Source organism: Acanthaster planci, linkage group LG07 (assembly GCF_054643075.1).
Source record: "Acanthaster planci isolate LZ-2023a linkage group LG07, COTS_SCS, whole genome shotgun sequence".
NCBI classification, from domain to species: domain Eukaryota; kingdom Metazoa; phylum Echinodermata; class Asteroidea; order Valvatida; family Acanthasteridae; genus Acanthaster; species Acanthaster planci.
This window is the reverse complement of record NC_141783.1, coordinates 7,018,751-7,036,368: the sequence shown is the minus strand read 5'-3', so window position 1 is coordinate 7,036,368 and position 17,618 is coordinate 7,018,751. Positions and strand designations below refer to the sequence as shown.

Here is a 17,618-nt window from a genome sequence, read left to right as displayed (position 1 = left end):
GGGCTGACACAGTGGCTAAGAGCCTCTTGGGTGTGCTCTTTGTTCATTTCTTTTGAGGAAATTGCAAAGAACATTTGGTCATCTTTTTTTTTTTAATGCCACTCAAACCAAGAGTTCCCCATGACCTGCCAATCCTGAAAATCATTTTCCCCTCCAGATTTTCTTACCTTTTTTTAATTGAAGATCATTGCTTGCATTTAATTGGTAAAGGTAGCCAAACGCCAAGACTGTTGCATTATCTCCTCAGACTACATCTCTAAGGTCAATCCAAACCTGCTACACTGACTTTTCGTAATGGAGTTACACTGTTGGGTCACATTTCATGGTGCAACTTTGTGATACGCAAGAGAAGAATCTGTGATTTCTTCTGGGAAAAAAAGGTTGACGTCAGTGTAACTTCAGTTTAGTGTCCCGCACAATTAGCACATCCAAGGCATAAAGGCAGAGCATCTTGGTCACGGTATCCTGGGTTGTAATTGAGTTTCAAGATAGGATGCCACTTGGGCATGTAAGATCAAGCAGGCAAGAGTTTCTAGTCAGTTGATTTAGATGTGGGATTCTGTGCAAACTAGTGCTTGTGGTGATGATGCTAGATGTGATATTATATTGTCTGGTAAACACAGGAACCGTGCAGGTTGTTGAAAGTGCACTGTTAAAGTATGACATGTGGCATGTTTTCACATAGAAATATTAAACAAAACCAAAGTTTCAGATCAAAGTACTGTAATTGAAGCAACTGTTATTGAAGTTTTGACATACTAAAACAGATGCTTGGTGCTTAACCTATTTCTTCAACATGTTTAGTTTGGAGCTGAATTTATTAATGACCGCTTTATTGTCAACAATTTGCACAGATTTGAGTTTCTGCTATTTACTTGCCTAAAAGAGCATAGGTGATATCTGCCTCCTGTCTACATTTGTTTTGACAACTGTAATCCATTCCACAGGATGTACTAAGCCTCAGTTTCTTTTTGATGTTGCACACATGTGGACGCTAATTTTTTGTGGACTTTGGACAACCCTTTCCAGGAAATGAAGAATGTTCAAATAAAGATTGTTATAAAACGCCATTTCCTTAGTCATTTTTTTGAATATTTGAAATTGATCTCTCTCTTTCTGCATGATAGACTCATATTTTGTCTACCACTGACAGGTAAACTATAGTTGGCCTTCAGTAGAAAGCCCAAAGAATAATTCACAGTGTTGAAAACTAGCCATCAGAAGATCAAACAATAAATATTGCCTCTAAATGCTAAGTTAAAATATGTTTCTCTTCCAATGTAATGGGAAATGCATGTATCTCTGTGGCAAAAACCATACACCAACCAAGGGTGATGTTTGTGCTACCTTGGCCACAGTTTGACAGGCATGCAACAGACTGAAGGCCTATGCTTGTACATGCACTGCATAGAAGTCCAGCCGTCGAAAGCACTTTTAATGTGCAGCTGTGCATGCCTGTATTTGCTTTATTCCATTGATTGAGATGAATTAAAAATGATAGGGACCCAGGAAGGTTAATTGAGCTTATGGGGAATATGCCTAAAGTGAATGAATTGGAAAGTAGGGGTTTGAAAAGAATATACATGTGTACATGTACCTGTAGAAATTGTTGGTGTTGCAGTTGGATGGTAGGGATGGACCGGGAGGAGATTGTAGAATTTACTTGTATTTTTGTAAGCAACTCAGTAACCAGCTTATCAAACCAAACGAAATATTCTGAAAAGGCATATGCAGACCATGTCAACTTCCATGAATAATGGAATTACTTAACCGTGTCTTTATTTATTTGCATATACTGGTACATGTACTCAATAAATGGATCACAGCTATAAACGCTTGTTTGTAATTACCAACATGACCTCTCAAGTGTTTTGCATCATTTACTTTGCTCTAAAAGTTTCACAATATGTCGTACCGTTATATTGAATTTCAGTATTCATTGGCTGGGTAGAAGTGGCCATTGTTACGGGTCATTTGCATTTCCTGTCTTTGGTTTGGTTTTAACAACAATGGCAGCAGCCAAGATTGCCACATTAGGGCCCACAACCTAATATTCACAAATTGAAAAATAGTGAAAGGACGGAAACAACAAGTTGCCTCTACAAACTGAACAGGCAGAGCCACTAATAGGCACTGGCAGGCTGGACTGTCAAGGAAGTCAACAGCAGGATGACAGATTGCCTAGCCCATGAACATCACCACACTCTCTGAAGGCTGGAATATGACAGGACTGGAATATTGATGAATGAAATTTCACGTACTGCAGGTTCTCTCTCACCATCATCCCGGCAGATTGGCTAATAAAATAAAGGTTAAATATCAGAGTTCGAGCTTGATAAATGTTTACAGTTCCCTGCGTGTACATCCTTTGCAGCATGCTGATACATCAAGTGCGGTCTTCATTCCATATGGCTTGGAATATAACCTTCCCCCATTGGAGTCAGTGTCACACTGGCCAATTGAGATTAGTCCAAAGCCTCCATTAAATTAATTGTCTGCTGACATTCAGCCCAAGATAGGGGGTCAGTACATGCAATGACAATTAGTTTCGGTTTTGATTATGTATACCATTTTTTTTTAATTAAGGCAATGTTATCCATGGAGTGATCCTGCATTCCTTAACCATTTCCTGTGGGAGAATAGCAACTTTTCTGCTCATGCGCACAAATGTTTGAAATGTTAAGAAAAACCAGTGCCCCTAATCCTGGCACACGGCTACACGCAGTTGCAACATGGAGGTGGGAATGATCCACGTTGAGTGAACGCATCTATTGGCCAAGGCAGCCAGACCGGAGGGCTGTGTTTGAGCAAGGGGTCACTCTGTACTGGTGCGTGTGAGCCGGGAGGGCCAAGCTCAAGACCTGTGGAGACTGCTGCACAGGAAACAATGAATAATTTATCTTGAGATTGGCTTCATCATCATTACCACTGCCGAGGGACGAGGAACTGGCCAACTTCGCTTGGCTCTGTGTCGCTGGATGGGCTGGCTGATCAAGTGTGTAGGGCTTAGTAGTCTCCAGTGACTGCTTGTGTGCAGGACATTGGTGTTGTCACTATATACTCAGTTTACATGCAGATGTGCAGGTTGATAACTGCACGTTGAAAGGTCAGTTGTGTGGGTGGGCCAGGAGGAGGGGTACACTGTGTCTGCTCTGCAAGTTCCTGGTGTGATGGGTGAGACTGTCCCTACTATCCCTCTCACCCTATCACTCGATCCTCCAAGGTTGTGGACTGAGACTAGCACCTCTGCACCTGCCCGATTGGTTTTTCTTTCACCGCATGTGAGGGTGTTGTGGATGCAAGCTGCACAGGCATCATTGAGACTTGCGTCATAAAACAGGCTCCCAGAGTATAGTCGATGCATAATTGGAGCTGGCACAGATGAAACTGGATGTCTCAACTTGCTGCTGGGATGATGCATGACAGTGATGAGGTTGGCCTAGGCTGATCCATCATCAATACCTTGCTTTTGCTTCAGCATGTCTCAGCCTGTGTTTGTATGAACACATGTACCTGTAACAGTCTAATTAATAGATGTATTGTGTAGAACGGTGCCACCATCATGGGAATAGGGTCGTGTTGAATATAGCTGATGGGCCTAAGGATTAATTACCGGCTTCACTTCCGAGCTTGGAGCTCCTGTCTCCTCGCCAACCAGTTACCTCTGTGTAGAATCAGGGCTTGTGCTAAGCCCATCGTCTAAAACTGCAGAATTATACTGCCTTTGAGGATTGTGGAAATTGGTGTGAGTAAACTCTACATGTACATCAAGCACCTTTTTTGTTCTCCAAATTCGTGACCCCCTGGTGAACATATGGTGTTTGAATGCTTGAAACTTGCCATGAATACATTCATGACCTGCATAAATTCATCGCTCCTGCATTAATGGAACTGGGGAATGCAATCATTTTTTTAAAATGGGCTTTCTCATTGATGTGAGACAAACAGCCTTTCTGTCTCTTCTCTTCATTCGCCGTGCCTTGGCTGACCATGGAAGTCTGAAATGTTCAGATCTGTTTTTCTGTATGCGACTTGCATTTGGGATGGAGTAGAAAACCCAGTACATACTTGCAAACAGCATGTGTGAGAGTGATGTGGTATTCGTAATACACTTCAAAGTGAATTCTATGGAATGTGGATTATATGAACATCAACAGCACCCAGGTACCAGCATGTTGCTACCACAGATTCAGCTCTAAAGTGTTACTTAACGTGGTAGATTATAATAAGTGTGCATACAGTGCTAGATGCCTGACCTGTTGAGCTGTATGGGCCGGGACTCAAGCGACATCAGTGCTGGTACTCACGCCATGAGCTTCCGTAGGAAGAAAAACAAGAGACCAGTGCCACCAACGATCACCATTGGTAGGTTTGAAAGCAGATTGCTACTTTGTTCCATCCAATTTGGTATGACTGCTGTATTTGAAACTTCTCTAAGAATGGGACTTCTAGAATTTGATGAACCTGTGCTGTTACGGTGTATTTTTCTGATTGATTTTATTGTTTATTATGCAGAGTACTGTTCCTTTCTGCAGACCATGTAAATTATTCTTCCTTTGCTGCCATCTTCAATAATCTGATCACAGTTAATCTCTTTAGTACTCTTTTGGTGAAATTTCAGTACAGTTTTGTTAAACATTATGCATGTAGTATGACTTCAAATTCCTAGATTTACCACTGCAGGAATGCCTTCTCAAAGTGTTCAATATACTTTCCATAGTACATGTTTTACAAAAAAAATTGCCCTAAGGCAACATGCTATCAAGTGTGAAGTCAAGCAAGTTGCAACCATCCAGGTAAACTGGTGACAATTCGTTAAACATGTTTTGATTATACTCAGTTTGTTGCATACATTATCCATCCAACAAAACACTTATCAAGCTACAATGTATGAGGGGCACATTTGATGGCAGATTTGATACTCCGGAAAATGAAACATCCTTCTAACCAGGGGCCCAATTTCACAGAGCAGCCTAACAGTTTTAGTAGAAAAGTTGTGCTTCCCACAGCAGAAAATTTGCCAACCTTTAAAGCACTTTTTCATGGTGTTGCTTGTTGTGGTTGTGCTTACACTTGGGCCCACATAGAGCTTTCCATATTTACATGTATGTCACTAAGTTAAGCAATTTTTCCCTTTGAGGTAAGCATGCCTTTTGTTGTACTTACTGCTTACAGTCTCCATGAAATATGGAGAGTCTCTGTAATTGTAGAATCATGTGCTTACATGTAGCAATTTGGTGAAATGAGGCCCAGTTTACTGCAGTTTGTGAGTTAAATGTACTTGAGAGTTTCATGCGATGTACGGGTATATGTTGTTCCATTCTTATCCTGGCAAGAGATGAGTTGTCTTGCCATATCAAAAAATGGTGGGGTTGAAAGATACATGTACGTGTATATGCACTTGTACATGTATGTGCATGTGCTTTAGATGCATTTGGTAGTCAGCCTGACAGTAATTCTGGGGCAAGTTGGCAGAGTCCAGAGTGCATAACTCAAGATATGGAATATGCGCAATTACTGATGAGTGATGCCAGCCTTCACCACTAGTTTTTATTCCACTGGAGTGATTCCCAATATCTTAAAAGGCTAACCCCTACTTGCCCACGTGAATGGCAGCACTGGATTTTGTTAATGAAATTGTATAATGTTACACTGCTCAGAAATGGTACTTTGCCATCAACTCGTGGAAAAACCATATTCGCTTGGCCAGGGACTCTTGACATCGAGTTATTACTCCCATATGCATTATCCTTTATATAGAACCTCTCCTTTTTTTTTAAAAAGAAAAACAGGTTCTCTTATCAACAAGCCACAAAGCTTGTGAATACATCCTGTAAAATTTTTTCATGACATGCGATTTACTCAAATTATTTAGAGTCCACATCTACTGTATGTGGCCTACATGTACATACATGCTGCTCTTTAGGCCAGCCTCCAGGAACATTGTAATTTCTCCGTTGAATTTCTTAATTTTGGTGAGAAGTACTCGGGCCGATCTATATCTCTCGTAAGTGTGTCATAAATATTTATTTTTCCCTCCTGTATAATTTAAAGCAGCGCTTCCTAATCTGTTGTTTGCTTTGTTGACATCAGCAGAAGTAGTCCTTACGATTGATTTCTGTTCTCTGTAAATGCCACGGTATTCCGTTAGTTACTACCCAGCATTACCAAATTGAAGCCTCGTGAGGGTGCATATATTTCAGCTTTTAACATGCTTTTTAGTGACTGTCAGAAACCTGCTGGCTGGCTGTGCGTCGATGATGTATTTTTTACTACATTTGGTTCAAATGGCAAATAACCCAACCCCAATTTATTGTTAATTAAAAGTCCACTTAAATGCCACAGATGGGCACTCAAAGAATTCAGGCCAAGAAAGAGGAAGAAAAAGTAGGGAAAAAAAAAAAGAAAACTAAAGCCAAAAAGTCATAAAACTGATACATTTTGGATTGGAATTTTACAAAATGCAGGAACACAGTTTTTGACATGCCTTGTAATACCGGTAGATGAAGTAAAAGATCAAGTGGTCTTAGGTTTGTTCAGGTTGTAAACACATTTTGGAATCACATCAGGGCTGTCGCCTCTTAATTATCTGTGACGGTTGTATTTACCACCGCTGCTGTGCAAGACAATTTGAACTGCATTAATGACCCAGTGGTTGGTGTTATAGTAAAGCTCATCTTTCACCAGAAAGGTCAAGTCAGAGTAGTTCCTTCGTGTTGTTTACAACTCACTCAGGCTGCAACTCCACTTGGAAATGTTTGGACATTACCGAATGCCTCCAGTCCAATCCCTTCCCAAACAGTCATTTGTCTGAGAGCTCTCGACCTAAATATAGGAGCTCTTTTCTTCATCTGTGTTCGCTGTAAATTAGAGATGCCTGGGTTTTCCAAGTTTCTCATGTGGTGGGGGTGTTTATCGTGCAGGTAGAATATAAATATTGTCAGTGACAGTTGCGTATTAACGAGACAGGAGAAAGTGGAATATTACCAAATTTGATGGAGCATACAAGGCTTGGTCCCACACGTGTGTTATTAGGCATTTTGTGGCTTCATTAAGGGTGGCACAACAATGAAGAGAAGATCTGTTATAAGGGGATATTTAAGTTAAGTTCTTATGAGTGATTCATCGGAGCCTTTAATTTTTATGAAAAGCCTTGGCTTTAAGATGTTGGATGAATGACCAATTTTTGGCTGTTGAATTTTGGGGGGGGGTTAGTTTATAAAAGGGTCAGTGTGAGTGTAGTAAATGTCACAAGTTTCTTGCTAAAGTATGACCTGGGCTTATAGATTACATACTGTTTGTGCTTTGCCTACTGGCCATCATGTACTTAGAAAGGTCAGTTGCATGATTCTTTGCTACAGCTCAAGATGCTGAGGATTGATAAGTTGAAAATTAGCCTGCAGATCTGTTTTTAATTCATAAGGTTTCTCTTTGCATAACAGTGTTTTGCTTGTAGAAGTGACACATTTGTTCTGTCCTGTTTTGGTCATTTTGTGTGGTCCCCCCCCAAAGGAAAACCAAAACCACCTCACACTCTGCTTGCCTTGTCAGCTTGTCTTTTGCGTATGCCTGGATGGTTTTCCATATGTTTATGCCAGAGAAGAAGCATGCATGCATTTTGCCAGCCTTTCAAGATGAACTAAGATGATGTGGGAGGATGATATATTGTCTTGTGCACTGATCCTCTTGATGTGATTACTCTGTTTTGAAGTTTGTGCGTTAGGCATAAGGCTGATGAGGGGTACTTGAGTATAATGAAATGTGTCGCCTTTTAAATGCACAAGTTCACCAGAGCTGTTGCATTGCTCACACTTGTGGAACAGGCAAGCTGCAGTCCACCATTCGGTGGGAAAGAGTAGGTTCAGTCACAGTTAATGATATTTAGGGAAGAATCTTTTGAATAGAAGCTATTTTTGAGGACCTTCAAGAATTTATTTTTGAAATGAACAAAATGGAGAAACGCTTACTGTTTGATAGATTTACTGATTCTCTGAAAAAATGGTTGTATCAATAGTGGCATGAGTATGGAGGGTGAGAGATACCCCAATTCATGTAAATACTATATAAAATGCCTTAGTCATAGCTCAGTAGGTGCCTGTTTTTATGGTGGAGGATGTTAGCTATTCAGCTATTGAGGCGTTTAAAATCGATGGCACTGCAATCAGAAATAGGTTTGAAGCTGAGTGAATGAGGCAAGGATGAGAAACTAAAGCCATTGTGAAAGTCAAGTAGGTGCAAGTCAAGAGGAGATGGGAAGTTGGTATTTAGATGTGCAAAGAGGATGAGCAGCGGAGGTGCAGATTTGGAGAGGTTTGACATTTATTGCTGTGATCCAGGCCTAAAAACAGACAGATGTGGTGAAACTAGGGCTAACAGAAAGACAGGTGTTTACAGTGTTTGTCCTCCCCCACCTACAAAAAGACCATCTGTATGAAAAGTGTTGAGTTTGACTTACATTACATGTATATATGGGGATTGGTCTGGGTCTGTTAAAGAATTGATGGAGGCTTATTATCTTGTTGAAGACCTGGTTATTGACCGGTGTGTAGGTGAGTTGATGTGATGGAGTGTGAAGTTTACGTGAATTGAATAATACGATAAGGTCAAGTCCAAACCTTAAGTCTGCTACCCAGATTGTAAGTAAGCCTTGAATATAAAAAACTGTTTACAACATCAACAAGTATTGTGATTCTTGCATTCCAATGAGCATGTTTGCTAATTGTTGCTGAGGACTGAACCAGTTTCTGCCCTTCAAGTAGAAATAAGGCTTGTTCTCTCATATTTGCACTGTACAATCCACATTTCTATAACTTCGGGTTGCAGTAATCTTCCATAACTTGCATCCTCATTTTGTGGTATAATGTTTTGTGTTAGCATACACCTATCTCTGAGTTAATGGTTAACCTTTTTGCATTGTTTATATGCTGCACTTGTCTATTTTGACTTCCGTGTACATGTATGGGTAACTCATGCTGCATCACTTGTTAAACAGCAGGCTCATGAAAGGTAGCATGTTGATAAAAAACATTCAGATTCATTACTGCTGCCATCACATTGCCATGTGAACCGTAAATCACTCTCACACAAATCTTGCCAGATGGAGACCATCTCTTTTCTGTGACTATGCTGGGACCTGCGATACCTGTGTGGCACTAGAGGACCAGGTGTACAGTTCACTAGTGGGTTCACTTGTGAAAGCCCACAGAGGACTCAGAGACACAGGGCACACAGGAACCTTACTCTTAAGAGTACTAAAGTGACTGCCAGCACCTGTTCACCTGATTGCAGGTGGTAGTGGTTCTTGGTAATAATTTTTAGCAGATCTACCATAGCTTATGTGAAGTACATGTGGAAGTTGTGTGATTGGCTGGGGACATGCAGGCGGTGGTGCAGACTTTAGATAGAGCCCTCCATTAAAAATAATAGTGTCACATGTCCTCTGTTCATGTTCACCTACATGTATGCATTTCACATGTGGATGCCTCGAAGCACATTTCTATTTAGATATATTCAGAGTTGCTGTCCGTATGAAGTTGTTTCATCTTAGTTGTGGCACCAAGTGAGTTCTGCAGTGAAACTATCCTGTCTGCATGCATGGTCAATCTTGCTTTAAAACACTTTCTAATGGCACAGATATGTTCAGCAGTTTTCCTTTTTCAGTCTCATCATGGATGTTTTTTAAATCAACATAGGAACAATTAACACTTAACAAGTTACCCAGTGTTGTTTAGTTGTTGTGTTTCGTTGGAATATGTCGTATGGATCATTATAAAAAGCCAGTTATAACGACGCATGCTCAGTACGAGGCTATTCAGGAACAGCTACGCCTGTGTGTGATAGTCTGTCCTATCAGCTCAGACCTTGGCTTTTTGAAATACTGAACTACATGTAGCCCATTACTGTTCAGGTACAAGCTTTTAGTTTTCCATACGTGGACAATTTCCTTAGAGTGTAGGTATTGGAAAGTGTGGGTTTGCAAAAATGTATATTCATACACCTGTATGAGTGATAACATGTGAGAAAAGTCTACATGCTAGAATTAACTCTTGATGCACAGTACATGTACATGTGCATATAATGACACTTAACATTGACCGGATTAGAACTTTTATGAAGTAAATGTCAGTAAGTTTCCTCAGTCTGCTACCGTGCTCAGAGAGGATTAATTTCCATGGGTGATTGGAATACATTCAAAATATCAATTTCCTCAGGAGTCTATTATTATGCAGGTCTATTTGGACTGGCTAACAAGTACAGGTACATTAAATGTAATTTGACATCCCCTTACCAAGTACATTGTATTTGAGCTAATCAACACAGTAATCAACAGAAAATATCTGAGCCAGTACAGTGTCACCCTCTTTAAGTTTTGAAATGGCACAGTGCCTTTTAAAGGCCAAAATATATGCAGCGTCTGGCATATGCATACAGGCCTTTTATTTCAGACACCTATTTTTTTTCTGTGATACATGACCCCTCTCATGCATATGCATGTTGTCCTCTATTACAAATCATTGTTAGTACAGTCATTGTCAGTCGGCACTTGTCTTGTTCATTTTTCTTTCCCACACTAATTTGTCTGTGAATTGATTCCATTTTTCTCCAGGAGCTGCCTGGAGATTGGAAGATGATGAAGCTAGGAATCCTCCACCCTCTCCCTCCATTGATGATACACCCTTTGCCCGTGCTACGTCACAACCTTACTATGCAGTATCACCAAAGTTCAATGTAAGTGTATGTATACAATGAAATTCTTCCACCCCACATTTGAGAAAAAAGAGTATAGGTCTGTTATAAAAGATCTCTAATTTGGAGTCAGCGATGACGATGAGCATATTGTCTTGACATTTCGGAGAGTGCCGTGTCTTTGCTTCAGTATATATGAAATAATTAATTTTTCCCCCGTGGCTACGGATAGTCTGAGTGGTGCTTTGTCGGTAAAAAATAAAGCCATAGCCACATATATGTATGCTACATTCATAGACACAGCCGCAGGCTTCTGGCGGAGCTTATTTATGTTTCCAGCTTTGGTTTCATATCTCACCATCCAAAACCATTGAGGTTTGAATGTTCAGACCAAATGAGAAGAGGGCTGTCTCTGGCTTCATCTATCATGGCCACATTAATGTGAAAATTTCCAATTAAGGCATCTTTGTGTCGTTGAAGTCTGAAGATGGAAACAAGCCCAGCTTGGTTTAGTGAATAGTCTCAGTCCTCTGTGCAGCCCAGGTCTGCTTCATACTCATTGCGAGATCTGTTCAAAACATCATATTTTGGATGAGTACAAAATGTTACTTTTGATCAGCTATTAGGGAGAGTTATTGGGACATTCTTGGATAAAAATTATGAAGCAACACTTTGATAGATGTGCCTTAGACAGGAGTAACTGGTTCATAAATGAAGACTTTGATCCACCTGCTCCGCATGTGTTTCTTTATAGGGGACATGAATCCTTCATCTGTCTAACTCCTGTAGCCTGTGTCTTATTGCCCGTACCACTGGATGGCACGGGGTCTTAAAAACAAAGATAAATCAGTCGGCTAGTACAAAAGATGGGTCTGGGTATCAGGTGAACCATTTAGAGTGTGGTGCATCCTGCTCCACAAGCCTACGGGATGCAGATGGTACTCTTGACACTGTTTATTGGATTGGTTGGCCTGCATCCGACCGATGGCCAAAGTGGCACGTACGTATGTGCTGTTCCCAGCTAAGGGTGGTGTACAGGGTGTTACTCGTGCATCTCCCTGGCTATGGAATAACACCTGCATATAAGGCTGCTCACATCGCCTGTGAATATTCCCTCAAGGTTTGGAATAACCCACTTTTTAAAACAGATGATGGAGTTCTTGGCCTCATAGCAAAGTTTGCCCTTTTTACCTGTTTTGTATAGAATTTTTCATAATTCATGATTTCTTAGCATGTTTTAGCGGTTGCGATGCAGGTGCTATAGGTGCTAAAATTGTGCTGTTTGATTCTTGGCTTTGGAATGGGCCATTTTCAAGAGTGTAACGTGCTACATTACAGTTGAAATACCATAAAGAGCTGTTGCCATTAGAGATAATCTGTCGGAAGAGAAACTTACAGACATTACGAATTCAACATGAACAAACATAATGTGCTATAGTACATGCACATAACTGTTTCATGTCTATAACAACCCACTTTGGAGGGAGCAGCACTTTTATTTAAAGTGTTTGATATGTACATTTATTAAGTTGTATTAAGTTGTTTCTCAAGCAAAATTTATTTCATAGAAATTAGCAAAAGAACTAATCAATGTGGCTAAAAATTCAGTGAATCAAATTGAAATATTAAATGTTCTCTTTTATTTTGATCAAGGATGTACATGTACCTGATATGAAAAGATGAAATCCTCTTCTTGTGCCAGCTTTCTAGCTTAAACTTTCAACTGGTGATGAACATTTTGTGAAAAAGCTGTGGTTCAAAGGTCTCAAGAAAACATCCCTCTTGCTTTGTCACTGAAGTTGTTAATATGATCACCTCACCATCCCACCCTTAATTATTTTTTTTTCTGCCTGTGATGAATGTTGCAATTCACAGATAACTGATGAAAAAAGACAAGCATCAGTGCTGGGGTTTAATGAATATCGCCTCTTGATTTCCATTTTTTTGGACAGGATGATGAAAAGTCCGGCAAGAGCAATGGGGGCAGTGGGCTGGTCAAGCTGGCTCGCCGGCTTAGCCAGAAGGGAGATAGGAGGGAGAATAAAGGTGACAAGCCTCCCTGCAGACAGCGCTCCATCAGCGTGGACAGGTAAGCAATGAATTCGGGCTGATCACATCAAGAGGGATTGCCCCCGCTTGTTCAGTATTTTAACATTTTGTATGGATTTGTTGTAAGTGGCCTCCAACATGGCTGTCTGGTAGATTTGCCATGTAAAGATGATTCTTCCATCAACTGGTCGTAGCCTTGAATTTACATTGGTTCGCATGACTCTGTGAAGAAAACAACTCTAAAGAAGTATGTACACACTACAGAGAGTTTACTTACTAACCAGCCACATGTACACATGTTCTAGTTTCGTAGTTGTGGGGACAAACACATGACATTTCACCTTTTTTTGGGGGGACTGAAAATGTTATGGGCACAGAGAAATGTGCCCACAAGTGGTTCCTAATTTGCCTAAAAAAGGCAAAAGAAAATGTCCCCTTTACCCGGTGAAGGCATACCCACATATCTCATCTCTGAATGTGGTACCAAGATTTATTCTAACTCTGGCTGTGACTGTGACTTGTTATCAAGGGTAATTCATGTACGTGATTTCACAACCCACAATGAAAGAATCCTGAGCTTACTGGGTTTGTACAAAATTTGCATGTACACGTAGGTAATGTAAGTTAAGACAAACAGATGTGGGTGAGTAGTTCAGTCCAGCTTGCTGAAATAAGCAGAACAACCTCAGAATGTCACAGAAATCAGTGGCCCAAAGCTGAAATGCATAGGCTTACATTTAAGAATGCCCACAATTTCTTCCAGTATTGCAGTCTGCTTGTTTTCCCAGTACGTTGTAGATTCCTGAAGGTCTTGCACATCACATTTCTTACTCTTTGATAAAGTCTTTGGAGAATCAAATGAACATGCTTATCATTAGATCAGGGTTGGTGTAGTTCCTCTCCAGTAGAGCAATGATATATAAAATAATTACAGGGACTACCTCCAGTCATTGGACATGATACTGAATTTACAATCTGACGACAGCTTCTGCCAGCGCAGTGTGCTCAAGCTTGTCATTGGACATGGATGATTCAACCAAGTGGCCCGTTCATTGTCAAACTGTGTGTACACACATAGGAGCAATGTCAGTACAAGTTTTTGTAAGCCCATGCACTAGGTGTAGCAGCATTCATTTCAAAGTAGATCATTGAGGTCAAAACCGCTTTTGTTATTTGGGTGTTTCATTCCAGGAGTGTTCATGAATTAGGATATAAGTGATTATGAAACAGGGAATTAACATATTAGGAGTGGTGAAAAAGGTCACATTTTCATTGTGAACATATAAGATGATGGTTTGAGGTTGTATCTTTTTGTGAGTGAGTTGGGTTCAGCAAAAACCAGTGGACTCCATGTTTTGGACAGGATACTATTTCCATTGTCAGGGGAATGCCGTCTGGAATATTATTTTAATTTTAGTTTATACTTTTTGGGTTAGTAATTTATGGCACAGTGTACACAATATGTACACCCAGTTTCTTTCTACTTTAAAATACAATTTGAACAATGTGACAAAAGTCCTCTCTTTCACGTTATTCAACAGTTGATGGGATATGAAAATGGATGTGTGAAAAACCAAAGAACTAAATCCCTGTAGATTTATTATGAAGAACAGTGCATGTATGTGACATGGGTAATTATCTTTACAGGCCTCTTACTTACCATTCCTAAATACCTCAGACAGTCTCCCTATTCAACAACGTGCAACTTGACCGTGTATTAACATTTGATAATGCCCGATGAGAAGTGATTATGCCTGCTGCGTAAAACATGCTGGTAGCTGGATACAAAACAGTTTTCTCCATCCCTATTGGACATGAGTCTGTGTGCGACGCAACACACAGAACGCCCCACGCGCACTAAGTCCATATACAAGGAGATTCTGTCGGACAACTTTCAACAGGAACGGGGGTGTTCGGGAAAATAAAAGTAAAATTTTAAAACAATATTGTTGGTAATCCATCATATGTTGACTTCTTTTGACTCTCTGAATAAAAAGGTATGAATGGGAATAAATATGTGCTTGGCCAGCCTTAAACTAACATTTAAGACCTTGCTCAGGAGAATGAATGCTGATAATGCCCTCACCTGCGGCTGGGCATTAGTTGCGTCCATTCTCCAGAGTTGGGTTTAAATGCACATTGGTCAAGCACATATTTATTCCCTTAGTAATATCAGGTAACCTGGTTTTCAAGGGGCAATGTATGAAGCAATAAGGAATTTTAAAATAATGGTGCAGAGTTTTTCCACACTAGTAAAACAAATCTTTGTTACGCCAAGCATTCATGAGATACCCGGGACCTTGTGAAGGAAAAAAATCTTATGTAAAAGCTGAGTTTATTGGAACAGGAGAAAAAACTTGTTTGTGTTTTAACATACTGTAATTAAAGGGCTGAGCTTGTGGAATAAGTTGCAGAAGTTGTGAAGGTTGAACGTCAAATACTAACATCAGCATTTTTTATGATGACATTGTTATTTTCATTGATCTAAAAACTAAAGATTTGCTAGGAGTCTTGTCTGTCTTGCCTTATGTTGGTGGAGGAGCTGTTGTATTTTATATTTTGTGGTCTCCAGAGGTAATGTAAATGAAATGACCTCAGGCACCAGGCAAACTAGTGTCAGTGCTGTCTAAATTGAGACATGTATGCCTAAAAAACCACTTATGTACATGTACATATGGATGAATCAACTACAGCTAGTCCTTAAGATTATCTGATTAGAAAAGCCTGCGGATGGGACTGTTTGGCTTCATGTTGCCCGGGTCCCTTTGGCAAGAACGATCATTCTGTGAAAGAAAGTTCCCCCCTAATTTGCCCCAAACCTGTCACCCTTTCATAGGGCTGTCAAAGAATCATGCACCCCATTAGCACCCATTCAGGCCCTTGCTTTTGTCCTGACCCACAGTACTGTACACTTGTAGCCAGGACCACCAGAGGGTTTTTGAGAGGTATTTTATCTGAGCGTTCGCAGGCTTCCTGTGAACATGCTGTGTCATATATTGTTGGCTGTTTGTGTTTGTGCAAGAACTGTGTGCTTAAAGTTAACAACTACTAAACAAGCTGTCTTATTTACCTTGTGGCTTGCCTGGCTCATATGCTGGTTCAAGCTGGTTTGAGTCTTGGTTGTGGAAGCTTAACTGTCACATTTGGCAAAGTTTGAAGATTTGTAAGTAAACACATTATTTTACATTGCAATGATCAATTTTTATAGCATTAAGTTAGGAACTTCAACATTAGTATAACTATTTCAACTTGGTGCTCTTTTTGACTGTTGGCACTGCTTTGTATCATGATATTATGACATCTGGATAATACCATGTATCATGACAGGATGCCTGACTAGGCTAGGTTATTAAGGTTGCGAAAAACTAATTATAAGAGGAAAATGTTAGAGTCAGAATAGATCTTGTCTTTATACTAAACTTTTATATTGAGAACAGGAAAATTTATGCCACAGTATTCATGTTTTCATTAGTAAGCTATTTTTGGTTATTTGATTATTTGTTTTTGTTTTTTGTCTTTTGTTAACAATCTACCATAACCCCCAAATTAAACAGATTTCAAAGATTGATTTAGATTTGGTAATGGATTATATCGCAGATTTTTATCTTTACTGTCTTGAAAACTAATTATGAAAAGAAACATGTTGCTTTGCATTTCCTCAGTTTGCTGAGTTTGTTTAACAAAGAACCTTATCTTTCTTGAGTCACACGACACACTTTCTTGTGAGTTGATATTGTTGCCAGAAGTAACTTACAGTAGCAGCATTTGAAATTGTGCATGTTTCCATACATGGATGATTTCTTTCATTTTTAATTGCTTTTCTTTTTGTTGTGTCTGCACTCTGTTATTTTTTGTTTTTAACTTTCTGTTTACATACAGTAACAGTGAGGACGACCCTATTAGTTTGGACCACTGGCTGTGGCCCATTCTAATGCCTGAGGGCGATGGTGACACAATCATAAAGGCTGTGTAAGATCACTTGTGCATCCTCCCTCTTATTATAGAACAGCCTGTTTGTAGTGAGACTTCATTGCTAACACATTACATTTTTGCACTGTTTTATTTTACCGTACATGCACTTGACATAACACGCATTTCCATATACTTACATGTACGTGTACTTTCATTCATTCCACATCTCATAAAAATGACTATAATCACCACTTTGATCATTTGAAATTCAGGAATCCTATTTTAGGCTCTTATTTCAATGTAGTAACTTAAAATAAAATTAGCAGGCCATACTTTTTGCCTTGAGAGACCAGCATTCCATGTGTGTTGTCAGAAGTTTCATCTTCATGCAGTAGTCTTCTTTGCGAGATTTCCAATGTGCCTGCACTGTTGATCATGTTTTTTTATTTTATACTTGCTTGTGCACAAATATTTACCAGGGACCTTACATGTACAAAAATGTGGGTGAATCAGGCATGTAGTAGGGTACATGTACATGTATACTCTGTCAAAATTAAAATCAACTAAAGTGGTCTTGGACATGGTTCTTTCCTGAACGAATTTTTGTTGAACTTAATCTGAATGTATTCAGTATATGTTGTGAGGTGATCATGTTGTGCACCTTAGAAGTATGTCAATCACAGATCATAAATTCTTTGGGATTGGGAATGGGGAAAAGAAAGCAATTGATGGGTTTCACACTTGCCCACGTGAGATACCGTAGTAAGAATAGATCTGTCACCTACATTGTACATGTACATATGTAGGATTTTTCCCTATTCCCATGCACCGTGTCTCCTTTGTACTGTTAGTACCAAGCTTGCAACAGTGCAAGATTTGAATGACATTATTTATACAATTTTATGTGGAAACAAACGAACCACATCAAATTGAAATATGATTGGGAAGAGATCTACTTCACTAAATATAAG

At 39.7% G+C, this 17,618-nt stretch overlaps 1 protein-coding gene across 6 annotated transcripts in view; it reads left to right on the top strand.

Annotated features, from left to right (window-relative positions):
• Positions 1–17,618, top strand: part of ankfn1 (ankyrin repeat and fibronectin type III domain containing 1) — a 118,640-nt gene that overhangs the window by 78,456 nt on the left and 22,566 nt on the right. For 3 of the 6 annotated variants that reach the window (XM_022233608.2, XM_022233610.2, XM_022233605.2), the window contains 3 exons: positions 10,607–10,728; positions 12,639–12,775; positions 16,615–16,704. In XM_022233608.2, the coding sequence (XP_022089300.2) occupies positions 10,607–10,728; positions 12,639–12,775; positions 16,615–16,704 (349 nt within the window). Of the gene's footprint in view, positions 1–1,866; positions 4,366–10,606; positions 10,729–12,638; positions 12,776–12,809; positions 15,899–16,614; positions 16,705–17,618 lie in introns of those variants that run through there. The other 3 variants (XM_022233611.2, XM_022233607.2, XM_087138636.1) reach the window with 3 other exon arrangements.